This window comes from Nerophis ophidion, linkage group LG09 (assembly GCF_033978795.1).
Source record: "Nerophis ophidion isolate RoL-2023_Sa linkage group LG09, RoL_Noph_v1.0, whole genome shotgun sequence".
NCBI classification, from domain to species: domain Eukaryota; kingdom Metazoa; phylum Chordata; class Actinopteri; order Syngnathiformes; family Syngnathidae; genus Nerophis; species Nerophis ophidion.
Window position 1 is genome coordinate 23,276,783 of NC_084619.1, and position 18,948 is coordinate 23,295,730.

General features: G+C 40.3%; 1 protein-coding gene across 2 annotated transcripts in view; it reads left to right on the plus strand.

Annotated features, from left to right (window-relative positions):
- Positions 1-868: 868 nt before the first annotated feature.
- jag1b (jagged canonical Notch ligand 1b) overlaps positions 869-18,948 on the plus strand; it is a 77,127-nt gene continuing 59,047 nt past the window's right edge. For both annotated transcript variants that reach the window (XM_061910580.1, XM_061910581.1), the window contains exons 1-2: positions 869-1,270; positions 1,416-1,721. In XM_061910580.1, the coding sequence (XP_061766564.1) occupies positions 1,214-1,270; positions 1,416-1,721 (363 nt within the window). In that variant the 5' untranslated portion in view covers positions 869-1,213. The remainder of the gene's footprint in view (positions 1,271-1,415; positions 1,722-18,948) is intronic.

An 18,948-nucleotide genomic window follows, 5' to 3' on the forward strand; every position in this document is an offset into this window, starting at 1 on the left:
GCTTCCCAACTCTGTCTTTTTACTTTGACTTCTCCAATATTAATTGAACAAATTGCAAAAGACTCAGCAACACGGATGTCCAAAAAACTGTATAATTATGCTGTTAAAGCAGACGACATTTAGCTGTGTGTGTGCGCAGCGCTCATACTTCCTAAAAACCTGTGACGCTATCTTTCTCTTGTGTTGCTAGTGTTTTAGAAACTTTAACAGTACCTGATAGTCGTAGGTGTACGTCCACGGCCGGGAGTTGACGCGCAGTGCCTCGGGGAAGTCGACGGCAGCTGTACGGGAGGCAGAAGAAGTGGCGACTTTTTAACCACAATTTTCTCACCGAAACCCTGCTGGGTGACATGTAGTCGGATCCATGTCCGCTCTGGCCATAGTAAAGTTTCACCTCCGTGAATTTAAACAAGGAATCACCGTGTGTTTGTGTGGCTAAAGACTAAAGCTTCCCAACTCCGTCTTTCTACTTTGACTTCTCCAATATTAATTGAACAAATTGCAAAAGATTCAGCAACACAGATGTCCAAAAAACTGTATGATTATGCCGTTAAAGCAGACGACATTTAGCTGTGTGTGTGCGCAGCGCTCATACTTCCTAAAAACCCGTGACGTCTTGCGTACACGTCATCATTACACGACGTTTTAAAGACGAAACTCCCGGGAAATTTAAAATTGTAATTTAGTAAACTCAACCCTTGTGTTGCAATGTTTATATTTCATCATTGATATATAAACTATCAGACTGCGTGGTGGGTAGTAGTGGGTTTCAGTAGGCCTTTAACCATCTTGCAGGGCTACCCCCTTGATGAGTGGCGGTTATAAAAGCGGTGGGCGGGACCTGCTTGTTGCTCATGAATATGATGAAGGTGGAGGCCGCGCACCGACACTCCCTCCATGTTGAACTTGTGCGAGGCTGCCTCACTTCACTTCTCACCAGCTCTCAGTCAGCCAGTGCGTCAGTCAGCCAGCCAGTCAGTCAGTCAACCGCCGCATGGCTTATGTTCGCACCGCCTTTCCTCACTAACAAGTGGAATCGTGTCTGCTGGGGAGGAACGGAAGGAAGGACGGACGCAAACGAGGGAAGAGGATCCGGTGCTGTGCTGATCGTGACATCTTAGTGGCGTGCTGTGCATGTTTAAATCAGAGCGCGGTGGTGCCGAGTGTCGGCCAGACGACTAGTCCGAGCAGCGGCCACCTCAGTCCCGCAGGCATGACTTGGAGACGGGTTGCCGTCTTTGCTGCCTTTTTGCTGTTTTTCCTCCTAAAGGTACGTGAACGTTGCATTTGCTCTCGGGAGGTCACGCGGTTCACGTCATGCTAGCATAACATGTCGGCAAAAATAAGTATTTCAAAGTGGCGTCACGCTAATTCTGGGTTCTTTTTTACCCCCTTTTTCCCCCCCCCACAAACAGGTGTCGGACGGGTCGGGGCAGTTCGAGTTACAAATCTTGTCCACGCACAACGTGAACGGGGAGCTGCTGAGCGGCGCGTGCTGCCACGGCGCGCGGAGCAGCGCGGACACGAAGTGCGCCAGAGGAGAATGTCGGACTTTTTTCAAAGTTTGCCTGAAGGAATACCAGTCCAGGGTCTCCGCGGCGGGGCGGTGCAGTTTCGGAATGGGATCTACGCCCGTCCTCGGAGGGAATACCTTTTCTTTCAGGAGCTCGGTGAGGAATGACAAGACCAGGATAGTTTTGCCCTTCAGCTTCGCGTGGCCGGTGAGTTCTTTAAAAAAAAAATAATAATAATAAAAAAATAAACCGCTACAGGGGGTCTGTTCTGTTTACAAGGCAATTGTGTGCAATTACTGTCTGCCAGTCAATGCCTTCCCTCCCAGAAAAGTTGTCAAGAAAGCACAACAATGCGCCGAAGAAGGACCCCTTGGTCCTGGTTGGTCCTCATTATCTACACCAATTAACCAGGTGCAGGTATTTTCCTGTCATAAGGCCTTAGGCGGTGCAGTCAATTTTTTGAAGGTGTAGGTGTTAAAAACACCACATAAATCCCCAACAGCATCCTTTCATGCATTTGGCTATGACAAGTTTGAAAAAATGGTTTAAAAAAAAAAAAACATTCTTCTGTTTGATTTGTGTAACCAGTAAAGCAGTGGTTCTTAACCTTGTTGGAGGTACTGAAACCCATTAGTTTCATATGCGCATTCACCGAACTCTTAGTGAAATGGTTTTTTTTTTTTTCAAATTCAAGACAAAATTATATGTTTTTGGTAAAACAAAGACTTAATTTAGAGGTTTTTATACACTAGGGCAGGGGTCGGGAATCTTTTTGGTTGAGAGAGCCATACAAGCCAAATATTTTAAAAAGTATTTCCGTGAGAGCCATATAATATTTTTTTAAAGACTGAATACAACTAAATGCATGCATTTTTAAGTAAGACCAATATTTTTAGAGTATAAATAAGTCTCTTATTTCTTTTAATAACATTGTTATTCTGAAGCTAACTAACAATAAATAAAATACTTCTTACCATTAATGCAACTTCTTGAACAGGTGCGGTAGAAACCGGATGGATGGATTAAAATGCATTAGAATGTTTTATATTTTGAACGTTATTTTTAACAATGTGATTACCAGCGGAATTATTCATTACTTATCGTGTTAAGCAATGTCAGCTAAGATTTATCTGAGAGCCAGGTGCAGTCATCAAAAGAGCCACATCTGGTTCTAGAGCCATAGGTGCCCTACCCCTGCACTAGGGGAACATATTGTAAGTAACAAATACTTAATTTAGAGTTATTTGGTAAGGGTTAGGGTCAGAGGGTTAGGGCCGGGGTTAGAGGGTTAGGGTTATAATAAGGCCATGCCGAATAAGGCATTAATAAGTTCTTAATAATGACTAGTTAAGAGCGAATATGTTACTAATTTGCATTTTAATAAGCAACTAATTAATGGTGAATATGTTCACCATACTTAAGTGTTACCATGTTTTTTTACTGGTGCACAAAATTAACCGAGCATGAACATCGCCTTGTTCAAAGAACAAAACCAACACAGTGCATTAACTCACAACAAATTACACACCTGCAAATCTGCGTGACTTCTGCTGTTGCTGTATCCGTAATACGGCGACAGGGAGAAGTTTTTATTTACACGATGAGTCGGGTGTGTTTTGACCTCCGCCGAACCCCTAGGGTTCGATCGAACCCAGGTTAAGAACCACTGCAGTAGAGACAAGAGACAGACTGCCGACCCACATAGGCAGGTTTTTGTCCCCTTAGGGCAGGGGTCGGGAACCTTTTTGGCTGAGAGAGCCCATCCGTCCATCCATTTTCTTGCGCTTATTCCCTTTGGGGTGGCGGGGGGCGCTGGTGCCTATCTCAGCTACAATTGGCCGGAAGGCGGTGTACACCCTGGACAAGTCGCCACCTCATCGCAGGGCCAACACGGATAGACAGACAACATTCACACTCACATTCTCACACTAGGGCCAACTTAGTGTTGCTGTTGTAAGCATTTCACCAATCTTGCGCATTTTGCAAATTATACTTCATTTCCATTGTGCGCAAGCAATTTGCATATCGCAAGACGAGATTTAAGACGAGATTTTGTGGATGGTTTAGTCAATAACCCTACATTATTATATTTTATAAATAGTAAACCAAGTTGTGGTAGTAGTTTAGTCGTGGATGTACACTGTATAGTGGTTAGGGTTGGGGTTGGACTGATTTGAGGGCAATACTCAGTTATATTGTCCCGACTACATGAATAGATTTACATAGGTATTTAATAAATTATTTTGACACCAAAAACATGTATTTGCGCCCATTGATTTGCAAAATGTGCACCACACATTATTCAAATATATAGCTGGAAGCAATTTGCAAAAAGATTGCACAATATACAAATTTGCAAAATGCGGTCGCGCATTTTTGCAAATTGCTCACATTGGTATTGCCTACAACATTGTCAATCAGGTGCATGTCTTTGGAAGTGGGAGGAAGCCGCAGTACCCGGAGGGAACCCACGCATTCACGGGGAGAACATGCAAACTCCACACAGAAAGATCCCGAGCCCGGCATTGAACCCAGGACTACTCAGGACCTTCGTATTGTGAGGCAGACGCACTAACCCTTCTGTCACCGTGAAACCTGCTGAGAGAGCCATGAAGGCCAAAGATTTTAAAATGTATTTCCGTGAGAGCCATGTCATATATTTTTAACACTGAATACAACTAAATGCGGGCAGCACGGTGGAGGAGGGGTTAGTGCATCTGCCTCACTATACGAAGGTCCGGAGTTCGATCCTGCGCTCGGGATCTTTCTGTATGGAGTTTGCATGTTCTCCCCGTGACTGCGTGGGTTCCCTCCGGGTACTCCGGCTTCCTCCCACTTCCAAAGACATGCACTTGGGGATAGGTTGATTGGCCACACTAAATCGGCCCTCGTGTGAGAATGTGAGTGTGAATCTTGTCTATCTGTGTTGGCCCTGCGATGAGGTGGCATTTTGTCCAGGGTGTACACCGCCTTCCGCCCAATTGTAGCTGAGATAGGCACCAGCGCACCCCGCGACCCCAAACGGGAATAAGCGGTAGGAAATGGATGGATGGAGGGATGGAATACAACTAAATGCGGGCAGCACGGTGGTGGGGGGTGGTTACTGCATCTGCCTCACTATACGAAGGTCCGGAGTTCGATCCTGCGCTCGGGATCTTTCTGTATGGAGTTTGCATGTTCTCCCCTTGGTTGAGTGGGTTCCCTCCGGGTAGTCTGCCTTCTTCCCACCCCCAAAGACATGTACATGGGGATAGGTTGATTGGCAACACTAAATCGGCTCTCGTGTGAGAATGTGAGTGTGACTTGTCTGTCTGTGTTGGCCCTGTAATGAGGTGGCGACTTGTCCTGGGTGTATCTCGCCTTCCGCCGTACTGCAGCTGAGATAGGCTCCAGCGACCCCAGAAAGGGACAAGCAGTAGAAAATGGATGGATGGAAAACTAAATGCGTGCATTTTTTAAAGTAACACCAACATTTTTAGAGTATAATAAGTAGCTAATTATTTTTAATAACATAGTTATTTCTTGAACAGGTGCGGTAGAAACGGATGGGTGGATTAAAATGCATGAGAATGTTTTGTATTTTGAACGTAATTTTCAACATCGTACCAGCGGAATTATTCATTACTTATCTTGTTAAGCAATGTCAGCTAAGATTTATCTGAGAACCAGATGCAGTCATCAAAAGAGCCACAGCTGGCTCTAGAGCCATAGGTTCCCTACCCCTGCCTTAGGGGTTCCGTCGTTTCTCTTTAATGTACTAGACCTGCTCCATGTGTAAATTGTCTTAAGATGACTTTGGTTGTGACATGTTGTGTAAATAAAATCCCCTTTAGGAATTACTTTCAAGCTCTGAAATGATTGACAGTGAAAACATTGACAGTGTGCCATCAGAATATTACAGGCAAATTGTTATAATACACTAGGATGTGGTCTTCTGTTTATTATGGACTTTTAAAATACATAGTATTTTATAATTTGCCTCTTAATTTTCATAGCACAATGTGAAGGCTGCTATGGTATGTTGTGATGCTCTGTTTCTTTCCTTGTCTGGCATTTTGGCTCCGTCCATGCATTTCTCAGCAATTGCATGCAATTTGTAGCTAAAGAACAACATTGGTTTTCCAGTGCCTTGTGTATCCTCCGGCCCCCCCTTGAAGCTGGTCATGTACAAAATAGTAAAACCTCAATTCCTGGTTTCCTCAAGTGTCAGCTCTTTTCTCACAGCTCGGCCGGTGGGAATGTAGCTTTGTGCAAAATGATTTGCCATGCTGGAGTGCATTTGAATGTTGACTGCACAGACTGACTGGCCCCACAGCTTGGCCCGCAAACTCTTCCACACACACACACACACACACACACACACACACACACTCCCAGTGCCTGATGGGTGAAAGGCCTACTTGCTGTGTGTGTTGTGTCCAATTACATGAAGACTATTTTCGTCTCAATGGAAGTAGTAGTTGTTTAAGTACATCTCTGGCCCCGAAGAGCTACATGCTAATGACTAAGTGAATAAAGTTTATAAGTTTTGGTGCATGATTTCCGTTCTTGCACATATTTGTGATTCAGCAGCCAGTTATTACTTGGCGGCAGAAAGAGAGACGTTTTGCATGATCTAATTGTTGGTTAAACAATGTTCTCAGTGGGGTTACATGACATTTGATAGGTTCTGGCGCCTCACACCTTTTCTTTCTTTCTTTCAGTGCAGTTCTGAATATGATGACACAAGCCAGAAGTAAAACCCCAACTTTTAGGATTTTGAAATAGCTGTACAGCTTTCAGCCCTCACTTGTTTAAAAAGTCATATCTGACTGAGTACACTACCATTATTGTAACGTATGTTACCTTGGAAAATTGACACAATGTAATGGTGTATTTGATTTGGTTTTAACAGAGGTTAAAAAGACACAATGTTTTTGTTTATGCAACCTGCATGGTAACAGTTAAACACATACTCAATAGCAGATTGTTTGGTTGAAATAAACGTGTGACATCTTAAAACTTTTTTCCTTCATGCTGCTACAGCAGCTTTTTTTGGTTGTTGTGTTAAAACTGCTGCCTAAAAGTGCTTGTTAAGGGTATGGCTTCAGTAAATGGCGCATTTCTTATTTTGATTCAAGTGATGTTAGCAGTAAATGTATTTTTGATGCACCGTATAGTTAAATAAGTCTTCCTCTCGTCCTTTACTGCTTTACCTCAGTGCACATAAACAGTTGTCAGTCTAGGTATGATATCACTCTTTGTGCTTTTCATCACTTGATTTGCTGCTGTGGACAGATGGCAGTATGGTCCAGTCGGGTTGCCGGGTACCACGAGTTCATGAAGCAATCCCCCACAAACCCCTCACCTCTCCACCTCCCTCCCTTCATTTTCTCCCAGAGCTGCATGAAGTTGGCCTCTTGTCCAGGCTTGGGCTTTGTTTAAGTCACGCTCGGTTGGAGCCCAGGCATTTCATCACTTTAACTTTGCCACCCACAGCAACTGCTGCACTTAATGAGGCTGCACACATGTGCTTAGATCAGGTGAGGCTTCGGCCAAGCGGCCAACCAGCCACACACTGCTGCATGGGACATCTTTTTAACATGAGTTGCTATGCTGTCCACCGTAAGGATTACACCGCGTATTTATTCTGAGTGTGAACCCAGCTCGCTGAACCCTCACTCGGTCTGTGCGTGTTCGTGACAATGATGTGCGTTCCATGACTGCAGTGGGGATTACAGGGCACAATGGCGGCAGCGCATCCCTTAATGCCAGTGTGGGGCAAGCAACAGGAAGCAGTTGTAGTAGACTCAGCAGTGATGATGTTGGCTCGCAAGCAAACTGGAAACCCTGCCTGTGAAATCTTTTAGCACATTGACCTCACCATATCAATAGAGTAAGGAAGATTGTTTTTATCCATCCATCCATTTTCTACCGCTTATTCCCTTTCGGGGTCGCGGGGGGCGCTGGCGCCTATCTCAGCTACAATCGGGCGGAAGGCGGGGTACACCCTGGACAAGTCGCCACCTCATCAATCAAATTAAATGGGACTGAATGATTAATTGAATTGACATCCAGGTTTTAGTTAATACGATAAATGACCGCAAAAGGCTGTTTTTTTTCCTTACCGTCACCGACAATTGAATGACAGATATGTTTGTCAATCAATATTGTTGAGTCTAGCTTTGTTCATCTCTCGTTTCAAACAGGAAGAAATAAATATTACTTTGTGCATCTTTTTTTAGCACCTGAGCGTGTTTATTTGACAGTACAATTAACTGGACAGAGTGACCCCTCTGTTTACTCATTCATAATCTTTGTCTCAGAGTGGGGCGCCGCCAACAACACACTCACTGTACAAAGAGCCTAGCAACTCGCCAGTAAGAAGTGCTGCAAAGTAACACAAATGAGCAAAAAATGCATAAGATTCCAAATGTCACGTTGTGGGAATGTTTCAGTGTCAAATCGGATGGGCAATATGGGCCCATCAAAAAGGACGAACGAGCGAAAATGCTGTGATCACATGATTGCAAAAAGACAACGGCCAACCTCAGTTTTCCAGCTGGAAAAAAAAGGCCCTTTGAGATGTTCATTTTGCCTACAGAATTGAGTCTATTTTATTTTTTGTTTTATTTATTTACGATACTGCAGTCCTGGGTTCAAATCCATGCTCGGGATCTTTCTGTGTGACTGTGTGACTGCGTGGGTTCCCTCCGGGTACTCCGGCTTCCTCCCACTTCCAAAGACATGCACCTGGGGATAGGTTGATTGGCAACACTAAATTGGCCCTTGTGTGTGAATGTGAGTGTGAATGTTGTCCGTCTATCTGTGTTGGCCCTGCGATGAGGTGGCGACTTGTCCAGGTTGTACCCCGCCTTCCGCCCGATTGTAGCTGAGATAGGCGCCAGCGCCCCCCGCGACCCCGAAAGGGAATAAGCGGTAGAACATGGATGGATGGATGGATATTTACGATAGCAAAGTTATTTACCTTCAAATGACAAATACTAGTTTGTACCCTATTTAAATGGATGCTCGCATAATATGTATTACAATTTGATTTAATTATAAACTATGTATAGTTTATATGGATATTTTCCTCAATTAAAGAGCATAATGTAGACAAAATATTTTTTTAAGTAAATTATTGTGTTTTGTTATTGTGTCGTACCTTGAGAGTAGAGTATTAATTGACAGTATCAAAGTAACATGGCTTCCTTCAGTTGTTTTCCCAGTTTTCTGCATTTTTACCTATTTTTATGTATCAAATATACAATTTGCAAATTGGATTGCAATCGCAACTTTGGAGAGAAAAATCGCAATGAGGTTTTTTCTCTAAAAATCCTGCATTCCTATGATTAAGTCAACCAAGCTGTTTAAAATGACTAGAGGCTGTTTTCCACCAAAAGTTCTGGTTCCTGGTACCTGTGGTTCCCGGAACCTGTGGTTCCTGGAACCAAAGATTCCTGTCAAAGTGTGTGGTGTTTCCATTGCGTGTCACAGTTCAGGCTGACAGCATATGGAGTATTGGTTTAGTATATTTGTACTCTGATACTATGAAATAAACAGACAATATTAGGTCAGATTTACTAAAAGGTAAGTGATTTAAATACAAAACAATTACATACAAACAATATGATTTAAAAAAGAAAGTGTGTCGAATTGTTAATCAAAAGTCAGACTTCCAACAATAGGAAAGTCAACCTCTAAGTAACTGATGGTCAGGTGATTCCTTTTGGTCCATTTCAGCTGTAATCAACACTATTAGAAGAATAAATGTCAGTGTTTATCTCACGCCAAAAACACGAACGCATTGGTTTTAGCGTTAGCATTAGCATTCTGTCCACTCGAGTTGACTACTTTTATAACATGTAACAAAGTAAATAGTTAATATTTGATGTAATTTACCTTTTGTTTCACTTTTGTACTGCCTCCTTTTTCACATTTCTTTAACGAAGTCTCTGTAGTAAGCAGCTCAGGTCACTGCTTTGAGTCTGACTGAAAACTTCATACTTCGCCTAGTTTTGCATATCAAAATTAAGTATGCAATAAATAATAAACATTAAAATGCATATAGTTCAGACTACGGCTGAGTAAAAACACTGCAAGATAGTACCCCAAATCATCGTTCTTCAGCACAGAGATGCCCCACAAAAGTTCCTGCGAGTTGACTGATTATTATAATTCTTATTATAATTCTTATTTCTCACAAATACATTTTGATTGCCATGAGTAGATATGGCGCCGCGCTACTAAACCCGATTATATATAACGCACCTGGTCTGCCAGAGGAGCAATTTAAGCGATTTTCTGTCTGTTTTTTAGCAAATAATCAGAGCATTCTCGATACTTTTTTTTTTTTTAAATCAAAAAAGAAACGATCAGTAAATTTATTGGATACTTTTAGTTAAAGGTTTAAAGGGAAAGGCTGCATTGCACTTTTCAATATGCACCAAGTGCTACTGAGTTTTTGCAAACGTTTTAATGGCCAATTGTGCAAATTCAATAATTGTGTTGTGTCTTAGATTGATATCCTATAGTCAATAGTCAATTTGCCACAACTTAAAGGGGAACTGCACTTTTTTTTGGAATTCTGCCTATCGTTCGCAATAATGAGAGACACGAACACACGTCTTTTTTTTTTTTAGTTAGGATTTTATAGATGATAAACGTAGGAAGATGCAACTAATGTGAGTCACTATTGTAGCCTTTAAAGCCCTTTAACATTTTTTCAAAACCCTCCAATGTTTTATATACACTCTGCGAGTCTATGTATAATGCAGTAACAGATGTTCATAACAATATGTAATATGTGCAATATTTACCGTATTTTTGTAATTTCAATCAATAGAGGGACTTCCTTCTCTGGCACATTTATTTACGTTTCCATAGCAGCGAACATCCGACTTCTGACATCTACTATGCGTTCCTACTTGCACAAACAAAAGCATGAGTTGTGTTGTAATCATAGCAGACTTGGTAACAGACAACAAAGACTGCTATTTTTGGACGAAAGAGGATTCACAACCTTCTCTTTTTGAAGCTCAATATATAAACGCAGAATGAACTGCTGCTTACAGAAGTGAGCACAAAGAAGAGGGTGAAACATTCGAGCAGATAGTAAGGCCGATGCAAATCTAGAACTTTTGATCCAAGCTGTGCCAAATTATTAGAGCGCCTAAATGAACTGGAAACGTCGCCGGCCAGCTTTACCAAACAGTTCATTTAGTGAGTCACAATACTATCGTTCATAATACATGGAGCACATCACCGAACAACTACATTACGTACATTGTCGAGCTAGCTGTGTACGAACAAAACATGAAATGTGGGATAATACTTTACAGATACTGTAATACGATTTTAGTTGTGCATGACAAACTCAAAACGTGTTTCTTGTTGACGTAGAAGCTAGCTTATTTCTTTCCATAGCTAGCTTTTATGGCTAATACCGTAGTATGCCGATGTGTTGCTACGCTAGAAAAAGAGTTCCTTCGTGTTCGCTCTTACAACAACTATGTCGCTACAGCTTTGTTATTATACAGGTTACGCGACGTAAGTGAAGTATAGTTGGCAGTTTTTGAATGCATTTTTAAAGTGATTTAGAAGTAGAAATGATTGCTCCCATTGACTGCATTGCTAGTCACCTAGTATGAGACCATTTTTATATGTTGGCCTACACTCAATTCCAAACATTTGACAGAATTATTCACCACTAATTAATTTATTTACCAACCCCAAAACCTAATCCAAAAAGAAGCCATTTATTTTAGTCCAGATGCAGGAATATCTCAATTATCAATGTGAAAACATTTCGAACAAAAGTGTTCAGACTTGCCTCTATTAGTGCTCTAATCTTATGTTCATAATTAGAGTGCAATTTTCTGCTGTATCACAATGTCTTCTCAGTCCTGTTTTGGCATTGCGGTGATTGATGAGCGCTCTTGAGATCTGGGACCAGTCGGCCTGTCAATAGTCGTCTCAACCTTGAGGGTGACCGGCCACCTTTGGCAGCTGGGGGTAGGGGGGGTGTAATGATATGTTTGTTTTCTATATAGGCTGCTCTGATGTGGTGCGAAAGTGCAAATGACTCAAGTAAAATACTGAAATCTTTCTTCAATTGTGCTTTTTCAAACTGTGCTTGCAGTGTTGGCTGCTTTACAGAGTGACTTTAAAGTATCAGTAGAATTGTGTTGCTTTGTATCTGTTAAAACATCTAATTCTATTTCCAATTCGCAAATAATGTGAAAAAACTGTCTTATCCTCACAAAATTCCACAATTTCAGATGGCCATTTTAAATATTCTGCTCTGAATATCTTTGGTAATTCAATCATAAATTTAGAAGTTGTTCATCTGTGAATTTTTGTTAATTCCTGGGGATGGAGACAAAGACATGACAACCGAAGACGGTGTCTGCAGGCAACTACTTTTCCTTTTAAGTCTTTGTGTGGATTATGATTAATTCTTTATCGAAATGGAAAGATATGAACATCCTATCAGTCGTCATTGCAGTGAGAGCAGACATACAGTACACGATCGTTTTATGGTCGTAGTTTGTATTTCTTGTTTAGCATTTAGCAATACTGCTACATGATGCTATAGTGTTTTGCTTGAGTTGGGTCAGTTTAGCACTCAGCTTCTAAAACTTATAGCTCACCCTTTTTATATTCAGGCTAAACAATATAAGGTCCTGGATCATAATTGTTCACAAAATAAAAGTTGTTGGCTAACACAAATTCTCCAGGATTAGCATTGTTGGGGTGGAAGGGATCTGTGGTTGCTACTTCTACGTTACGTATCACATGACTGGCTTGGAAAGTGGCTTGGGAATCTGAGATGTATACTATTTTGATCATATCTATTTACTTGCTAGTCTGTATATTTTGATGTTATAAATCAGATATCTATGATAATAGCTTCAATATACAGTCAACTTGTTTTTCCAATCTACTGGTACTTTAGGCTGCATGGAAACATGCATTGAAAACATGTTCAATTGGGTTTTGATGTTTTTGTTTCCCTATAAACCCAGTGATCCTTACATAGGAGCAAAGGCCACGCTGCTTGGTTTGGTTAAATAAATTATTTGGCTTCCATTCCCTCTCTTGGGTTCATGGCGTGATCACTTTTTGGCGTCATTTCCCTGTGTTTTTGTTTTAGTTGGCACAAGGTGAGATTAATTTTGTTGGGGTGTGGTCCTCCCATCACAGTTGTCATACCTTTACAGGATGTTTAATAAGCTGCTGATTTTACAACAGTATTCCTCAAGTAATTGTTGTGATGAAAATCTCTGTGCAAACAAAACATTCCTTCCTGCCACCCCATCATCGCCATTGGCAGCTTTGGGTGTGATTACCAGGATATCCTTCCAAGTCTCAATTTAATGGCAAATGGGGTGTGTTACTCAGCGATGTCGATCATTGGTTGGATCTCGGGTTGATGCTCCCAAAGTGATTGACTCAGGAAAACTGATAAAGAAGGTCAACATGTCTTTGACATTCTTGTTTACATTTCCTCTGAGGCAGGACTTGACTAATCTCTTGTGCCTTTTTGTGGACCATATGGCTGGCTAGAAGTGGGGAAAAATGATTGATTCTCTGATGCATCACGGTTAGAACGAGGGCGATTCATGAAGCAATGGACACATGTCAAGATATCGATATACTTCATGTAAATAAAGTAATAAAAACACTTCTAAAATGCGGCGTTAATGTTCTCTAAACATAAGTTCTAACGAACAATGGGAGAATATTAGCTAATCTTTTGTGGTTAGTGCGGGTACACACGGAGGAGGGAGTAGGAAAGGACAACCTATGCTAGCCGTGGCGCTAAGCTAGCTTGAATATACTGTAGTAGTAAAACAACAAAAGAATGAATGCGTCGTACAGTTTAACAGAATCCTAATAAGACCCTCCTTACAGCAGAGAGTAACCAGCCTAGAATACTTTAGCAAGTAGATTAATAAATTAAGAAACACAATAATAACAAAGTCTGGCCGGCCATAGATAGACGACGAACATCTTTAAGCCACATGTTTTTTTTGGCTACCAGGGCCAAAGTGTTTGACCATTCTGTGGTTTTAGAAGGCATTGAAATTAAATCAAGGATGACCACTCGCCGAGTAGGAACTTGTGTTTACTTTTTCACTCACAGAGGTACCACAGTTCTCACATATCTAGTCTTCTATATATACATATAGTATATCTACAGTATATGTGTGTATGTTTGTGTATAGATGTATGAGATCGGTAGGTCGTAAGTTCAAACCCCGGCCAAGTCATACCAAAGACTATAAAAATGGGAGCCATTACCTAGAGTGTGTGTGTGACAATCATGGGTACTTTAACTTAAATATGTTTATGTACAAACCCCGTTTCCATATGAGTTGGGAAATTGTGTTATATGTAAATATAAACTGAATACAATGATTTGCAAATCATTTTCAACCCATATCCAGTTGAATGCACTACAAAGACAAGATATTTGATGTTCAAACTCATAAACTTTTTTTTTTTTTTTTCAAATAATAATTACCTTAGAATTTAATGGCTTCAACACGTGCCAATGTAGTTGGGAAAGGGCTTGTTCCCCACTGTGTTTCATCACCTTTTCTTTTTACAACACTCAATAATTATTTGGGAACTTTAGAGACAAATTTTTTAAGCTTTTCAGGGTGGAATTCTTTCCCATTCTTGTTTTATGTACATCTTAAGGTTTTTAACGGTCTGGGGTCTCTGTTGTGGTATTTTATGCTTCATAATGCGCCACACATTTTCAATTGGAGACAGGTCTGGACTACAGGCAAGCCAGTCTAGTACCCACACTCTTTTACTATGGAGCCACACTGTTGTAACAAGTGACTTGGCATTGTCTTGTTGAAATAAGCAAGGACGTCCATGATAACGTTGCTTGGAGCTCCAAAACCTATATGGACCATTCAGCATTAATGGTGCCTTCACAGATGTGTAAGTTACCCATGACTTGGGCACTAATGTACACCCATACCATCATAGATGCTGGCTTTTCAACTTTGTACCTAGAACAGTCCTGATGGTTCTTTTCCTCTGTGGTTCAGAGGACATGACATTCACCGTTTCCAAAAAAACAATTTGAAATGTGGACTCGTCAGACCACAGAACACTTTCCCACTTTGCAGCACTCCATCTTAGCTGAGCTCGGGCCCAGAGAAGCCGGTGGCGTTTCTGGGTGTCGTTGATAAATGGATTTGGCTTTGCATAGTAGAGTTTTAACTTGCACTTAAAGATGTAGCGACAAACTGTAGTTACTGACAGTGGTTTTCTGAAGTGTTCCTGAGCCCATGTGATGGTATCCTTTACACACTGATGTCGCTATTTGATGCAGTACGGCGTGACGGAACGAAGGTCCGTTATATCATCGCTTACGTACAGTGATTTCTCCAGATTCTCTGAACCTTTTGATGGTATTACGGACTGTAGATGATGAAATTCCTAAATTTCTTGCAATAGCCCGTTGAGAAATGTTGTTCTTAAACTGTTTGACAATTTGCTCACACATTTGTTCAGAAAGTGGTGACCGTTTCCCAATCCATGTTTGTGAATAACTGAGCATTTCACGGAAGCTGCTTTTATACCCAATCATGGTACCCACCTGTTCCCAATTAGCCTGCACACCTGTGGGATGTTCCAAAAAAGTATTTGATGAGAATTCCTCAACTTTATCATTATTTATTGCAAACCTTTCCCAACTTCTTTGTCATGTGTTGCTGGCATCAAATTGTAAAGTTAATGATTATTTGCAAAAAAAAAGTGTTCATCAGTTTGACCATCAAATATGTTGTCTTTGTAGCATATTAAACTGAATATGGGTTGAAAATGATTTGCAAATCATTGTATTCCGTTTATATTTACATCTAACACATTTTCCCAACTCATATGGAAACTGGGATTGTATTTATATGTACAAAATAGGGCTGCAAGGATTAGTCATATTGTCGAGAAATGTTTACAATAAAATTTGTCGCCGACAATTACATTTGTTGACAATATTCGTGACGTCATCACTCGTGTTTTTCTGGCCAGAAATAGGTCACTCGCAAAAACATTGCCAGTGATAACATGTAAAGTGTGAGGATATTCATCTTATTCTTGTTAAAAACCTTGCTCATTTTGCATAGCAGACCTTGTTTTTATGCCAGTACATCTGTGATAGGCAAGCATTTAAAGCATTTTAATGTAATGTTAAGCATTTAACATGTCGGACATTTGGAGGGAGGATGCAGTCTTAACATCTGTAAGAGTGTTCGCATCTACCTCGTTGGCTAGCTATTATTAATATTTATCAATATTGAGATATTTTTACGCCATATTGCGATATACGATATATATCTCGATATTTTTCCTTAGCCTTGAATGAACACTTGATGCATATAATCACAGCAGTATGATGATTCTATGTGTCTACATTAACACATTCTTCTTCATACTGTATTAATAAATGCTACTTTCATGCAGAGAAGGAAATCACAACGAAGTCAATTGACCAAAACTGTATTTATTAAACACTCTTCATTCTCTCGCCGGTGACTTTTTTAAGTGAAAGAACAAATTAGTAGTGCTGCTAGCTTTTTTAAGTTACCACTTCTGCTGCATACTTTGCATATTGCTGTTGTCTGCTGAATATCTTCCCGCATGAAGCCAAACCACCGCCAGATGATGGACCCCAGGCTATTTTTTGGGGGCATTAATTAATTGTTCTTCCTCCATTTGTGATCAGTTTCGCACCCTCTCTTTCTTGTAATGTCACTCACTCGTTCCGCTCCGCTCTGCTCTGCTTGCGCCGCCAGCCTCAGTTAACGTTAGCCATGTTGCTACCTCTCTGCTCGGCGAGAGCGTATGATGCTACACGCGCGAGAGTATGTGACGTGTGTGAGAAGGCGGGCTTATTTTACTTCTCTGTGAGAAGGAGAGACGAGAAGGAGTGAGAAACGCCTGTTGTGTAATGCCCGCAGCTAAAAGCAACTGCGTGAAAAGGTATACTCGAATATTACGATATAGTCATTTTTTATATCGCACAGAGACAAACCTGCAATATATCGTTTGTATCGATATATCGCCCAGCCCTATTTTGTTGTATGTTTTTATTACTGCTATACTGTTTTTTTAATACATGAACAAGGTTGTTTTTTTTTTAAGCACTTTGCCTTTCCTTTCTTTTAAATGGACATTTTATTAGTCATTTAGAACATTTTAACAGCTGACTGAGCAGCACAGTTACAGCATAAATTAATATTTATAAATGAATTAGTCATCTTTGTTTGTAAGCACATGCCTAAAATAACTTAAGCTGCATTTAGAAGTTGAACAAATTATAGCCATTAAATGTGTACGCTTTATCCGTTTTGTTGACAAATATTTGTTGAGTAATTGACTATCAAAATAATCGTTGCCGCCCCATGTGTATATGTATGTATGTATGTATATTTATTTATTTGTATGTATATAAGTGTATATGTGTGTATGTATATGTATGTATATTTATTTATTTGTATGTATATAAGTGTATATGTGTGTGTGTATATGTATGTATATGTATGTATGTATATGTGTTTGTATGTATGTATATGTGTGTGTGTATATGTATGTGTTTGTATGTATGTATATGTGTGTGTGTATATATATATATGTTTTTGATCGATATAGATGTACATATACAGTGGGGCAAAAAAGTATTTAGTCAGCCACCAATTGTGCAAGTTCTCCCACTTAAAATGATGACAGAGGTCTGCAATTTACATCATAGGTACACTTCAACTGTGAGAGATTGTGAAAAAAAAATCCAGGAATTCACATTGTAGGAATTTTAAAGAATTTATTTGTAAATTATGATGGAAAATAAGTATTTGGTCAACCATTCAAAGCTCTCACTGATGGAAGGAGGTTTTGGCTCGAAATCTCACGGTACATGGCCCCATTCATTCTTTCCTTAACACGGATCAATCGTACTGTCCCCATAGCAGAAAAACAGCCCCAACGCATGATGTTTTCAGCCCCATGCTTCACAGTAGGTGTGGTGTTCTTGGGATGCAACTCAGTATTCTTCTTCCTCCAAACACGACAAGTTGAGTTTATACCAAAAAGTTCTATTCTGGTTTCATCTGACCACATGACATTCTCCCAATCCTCTGCTGTATCATCCATGTATCCATTTTGGTACAAACTCAACTCGTTGTGTTTGGAGGAAGAAGAATACTGAGTTGCATCCCAAGAACACCATACCTACTGTGAAGCATGGGGGTGGAAACATCATGCTTTGGGGCTGTTTTCCTGCTAAGAGAACAGGATGATTGATCTGTGTTAAGGAAAGAATGAATGGGGCCAGTATCGTGAGATTTTGAGCCAAAACCTCCTTCCATTAGTGAGAGCTTTGAATGATTGACCAAATACTTATTTTCCACCATAATTTACAAATAAATTATTTAAAATTCCTACAATGTGAATTCCTGGATTTTTTTTTTCACATTCTGTCTCTCACAGTTTAAGTGTACCTATGATGAAAATTACATACTTCTGTCATCATTTTAAGTGGGAGAACTTGCACAATCGGTGGCTGACTAAATACTTTTTGCCCCACTGTGTGTGTGTATGTGTGTGTGTGTGTATTAGGGCTGGGTGACATGGCCTTTTATTAATATCTCGATATTTTTAGGCCATGTCACGATATACGATATATATCTCAATATTTTGCATTAGCCTTGAATTAATACTTGATCTATATAATCACAGCAGTATGATGATTCTATGTGTCTACATTAAAACATTCTCGTTTATATTGCATTAATATATGCTCATTTTAAACTTTAATGCAGAGAGGGAAATCACAACTAGGTCAATTGACCAAAACTGTATTTACAGTTATTATAAGCAGTGGCACAAACATTCATGTGATTTCCAAAACAGAAAGTGCAAGATTGGCAGAGACATTTTAAGACAAGCTATTAGTGCACTTTTGTGCATGATGTCGTCAAGATGACATATCAAAACACTAAAGGAAAGTGCACTATTTGTACACAACACCACTACAATAGTTTAAACAAATGAAGTGCACTTTTGTGAATGATGTCACACAAGACATTTCAATAACTCAAATAAAAATAAGCTGCATATTAGTAACTCCAATAGTGTATGGCCTTCGCTATGTGGTAGGTTACCGCAGACGTTATCTCCTGTTGTTGACTATTTTTTTCATACGGTGTTGATCTGGAAATGGATGTTTAGGCATTTTGTTGGTGTGGCACTGGCAGAGATGTTGACATTTGGCGTTCCAAGCACTATTCATTCTCTGGTGGGTGAATTTTCAGATGATGTTACAAGTTAGCAGTAATGCTACTTTTTGTAGCAATGGTTTTGCTGTATACTTGACATATTACCGTTGTTTGTTCAACATATTGCCGTTTGAAGCCAAACCCTTGCCAGACGA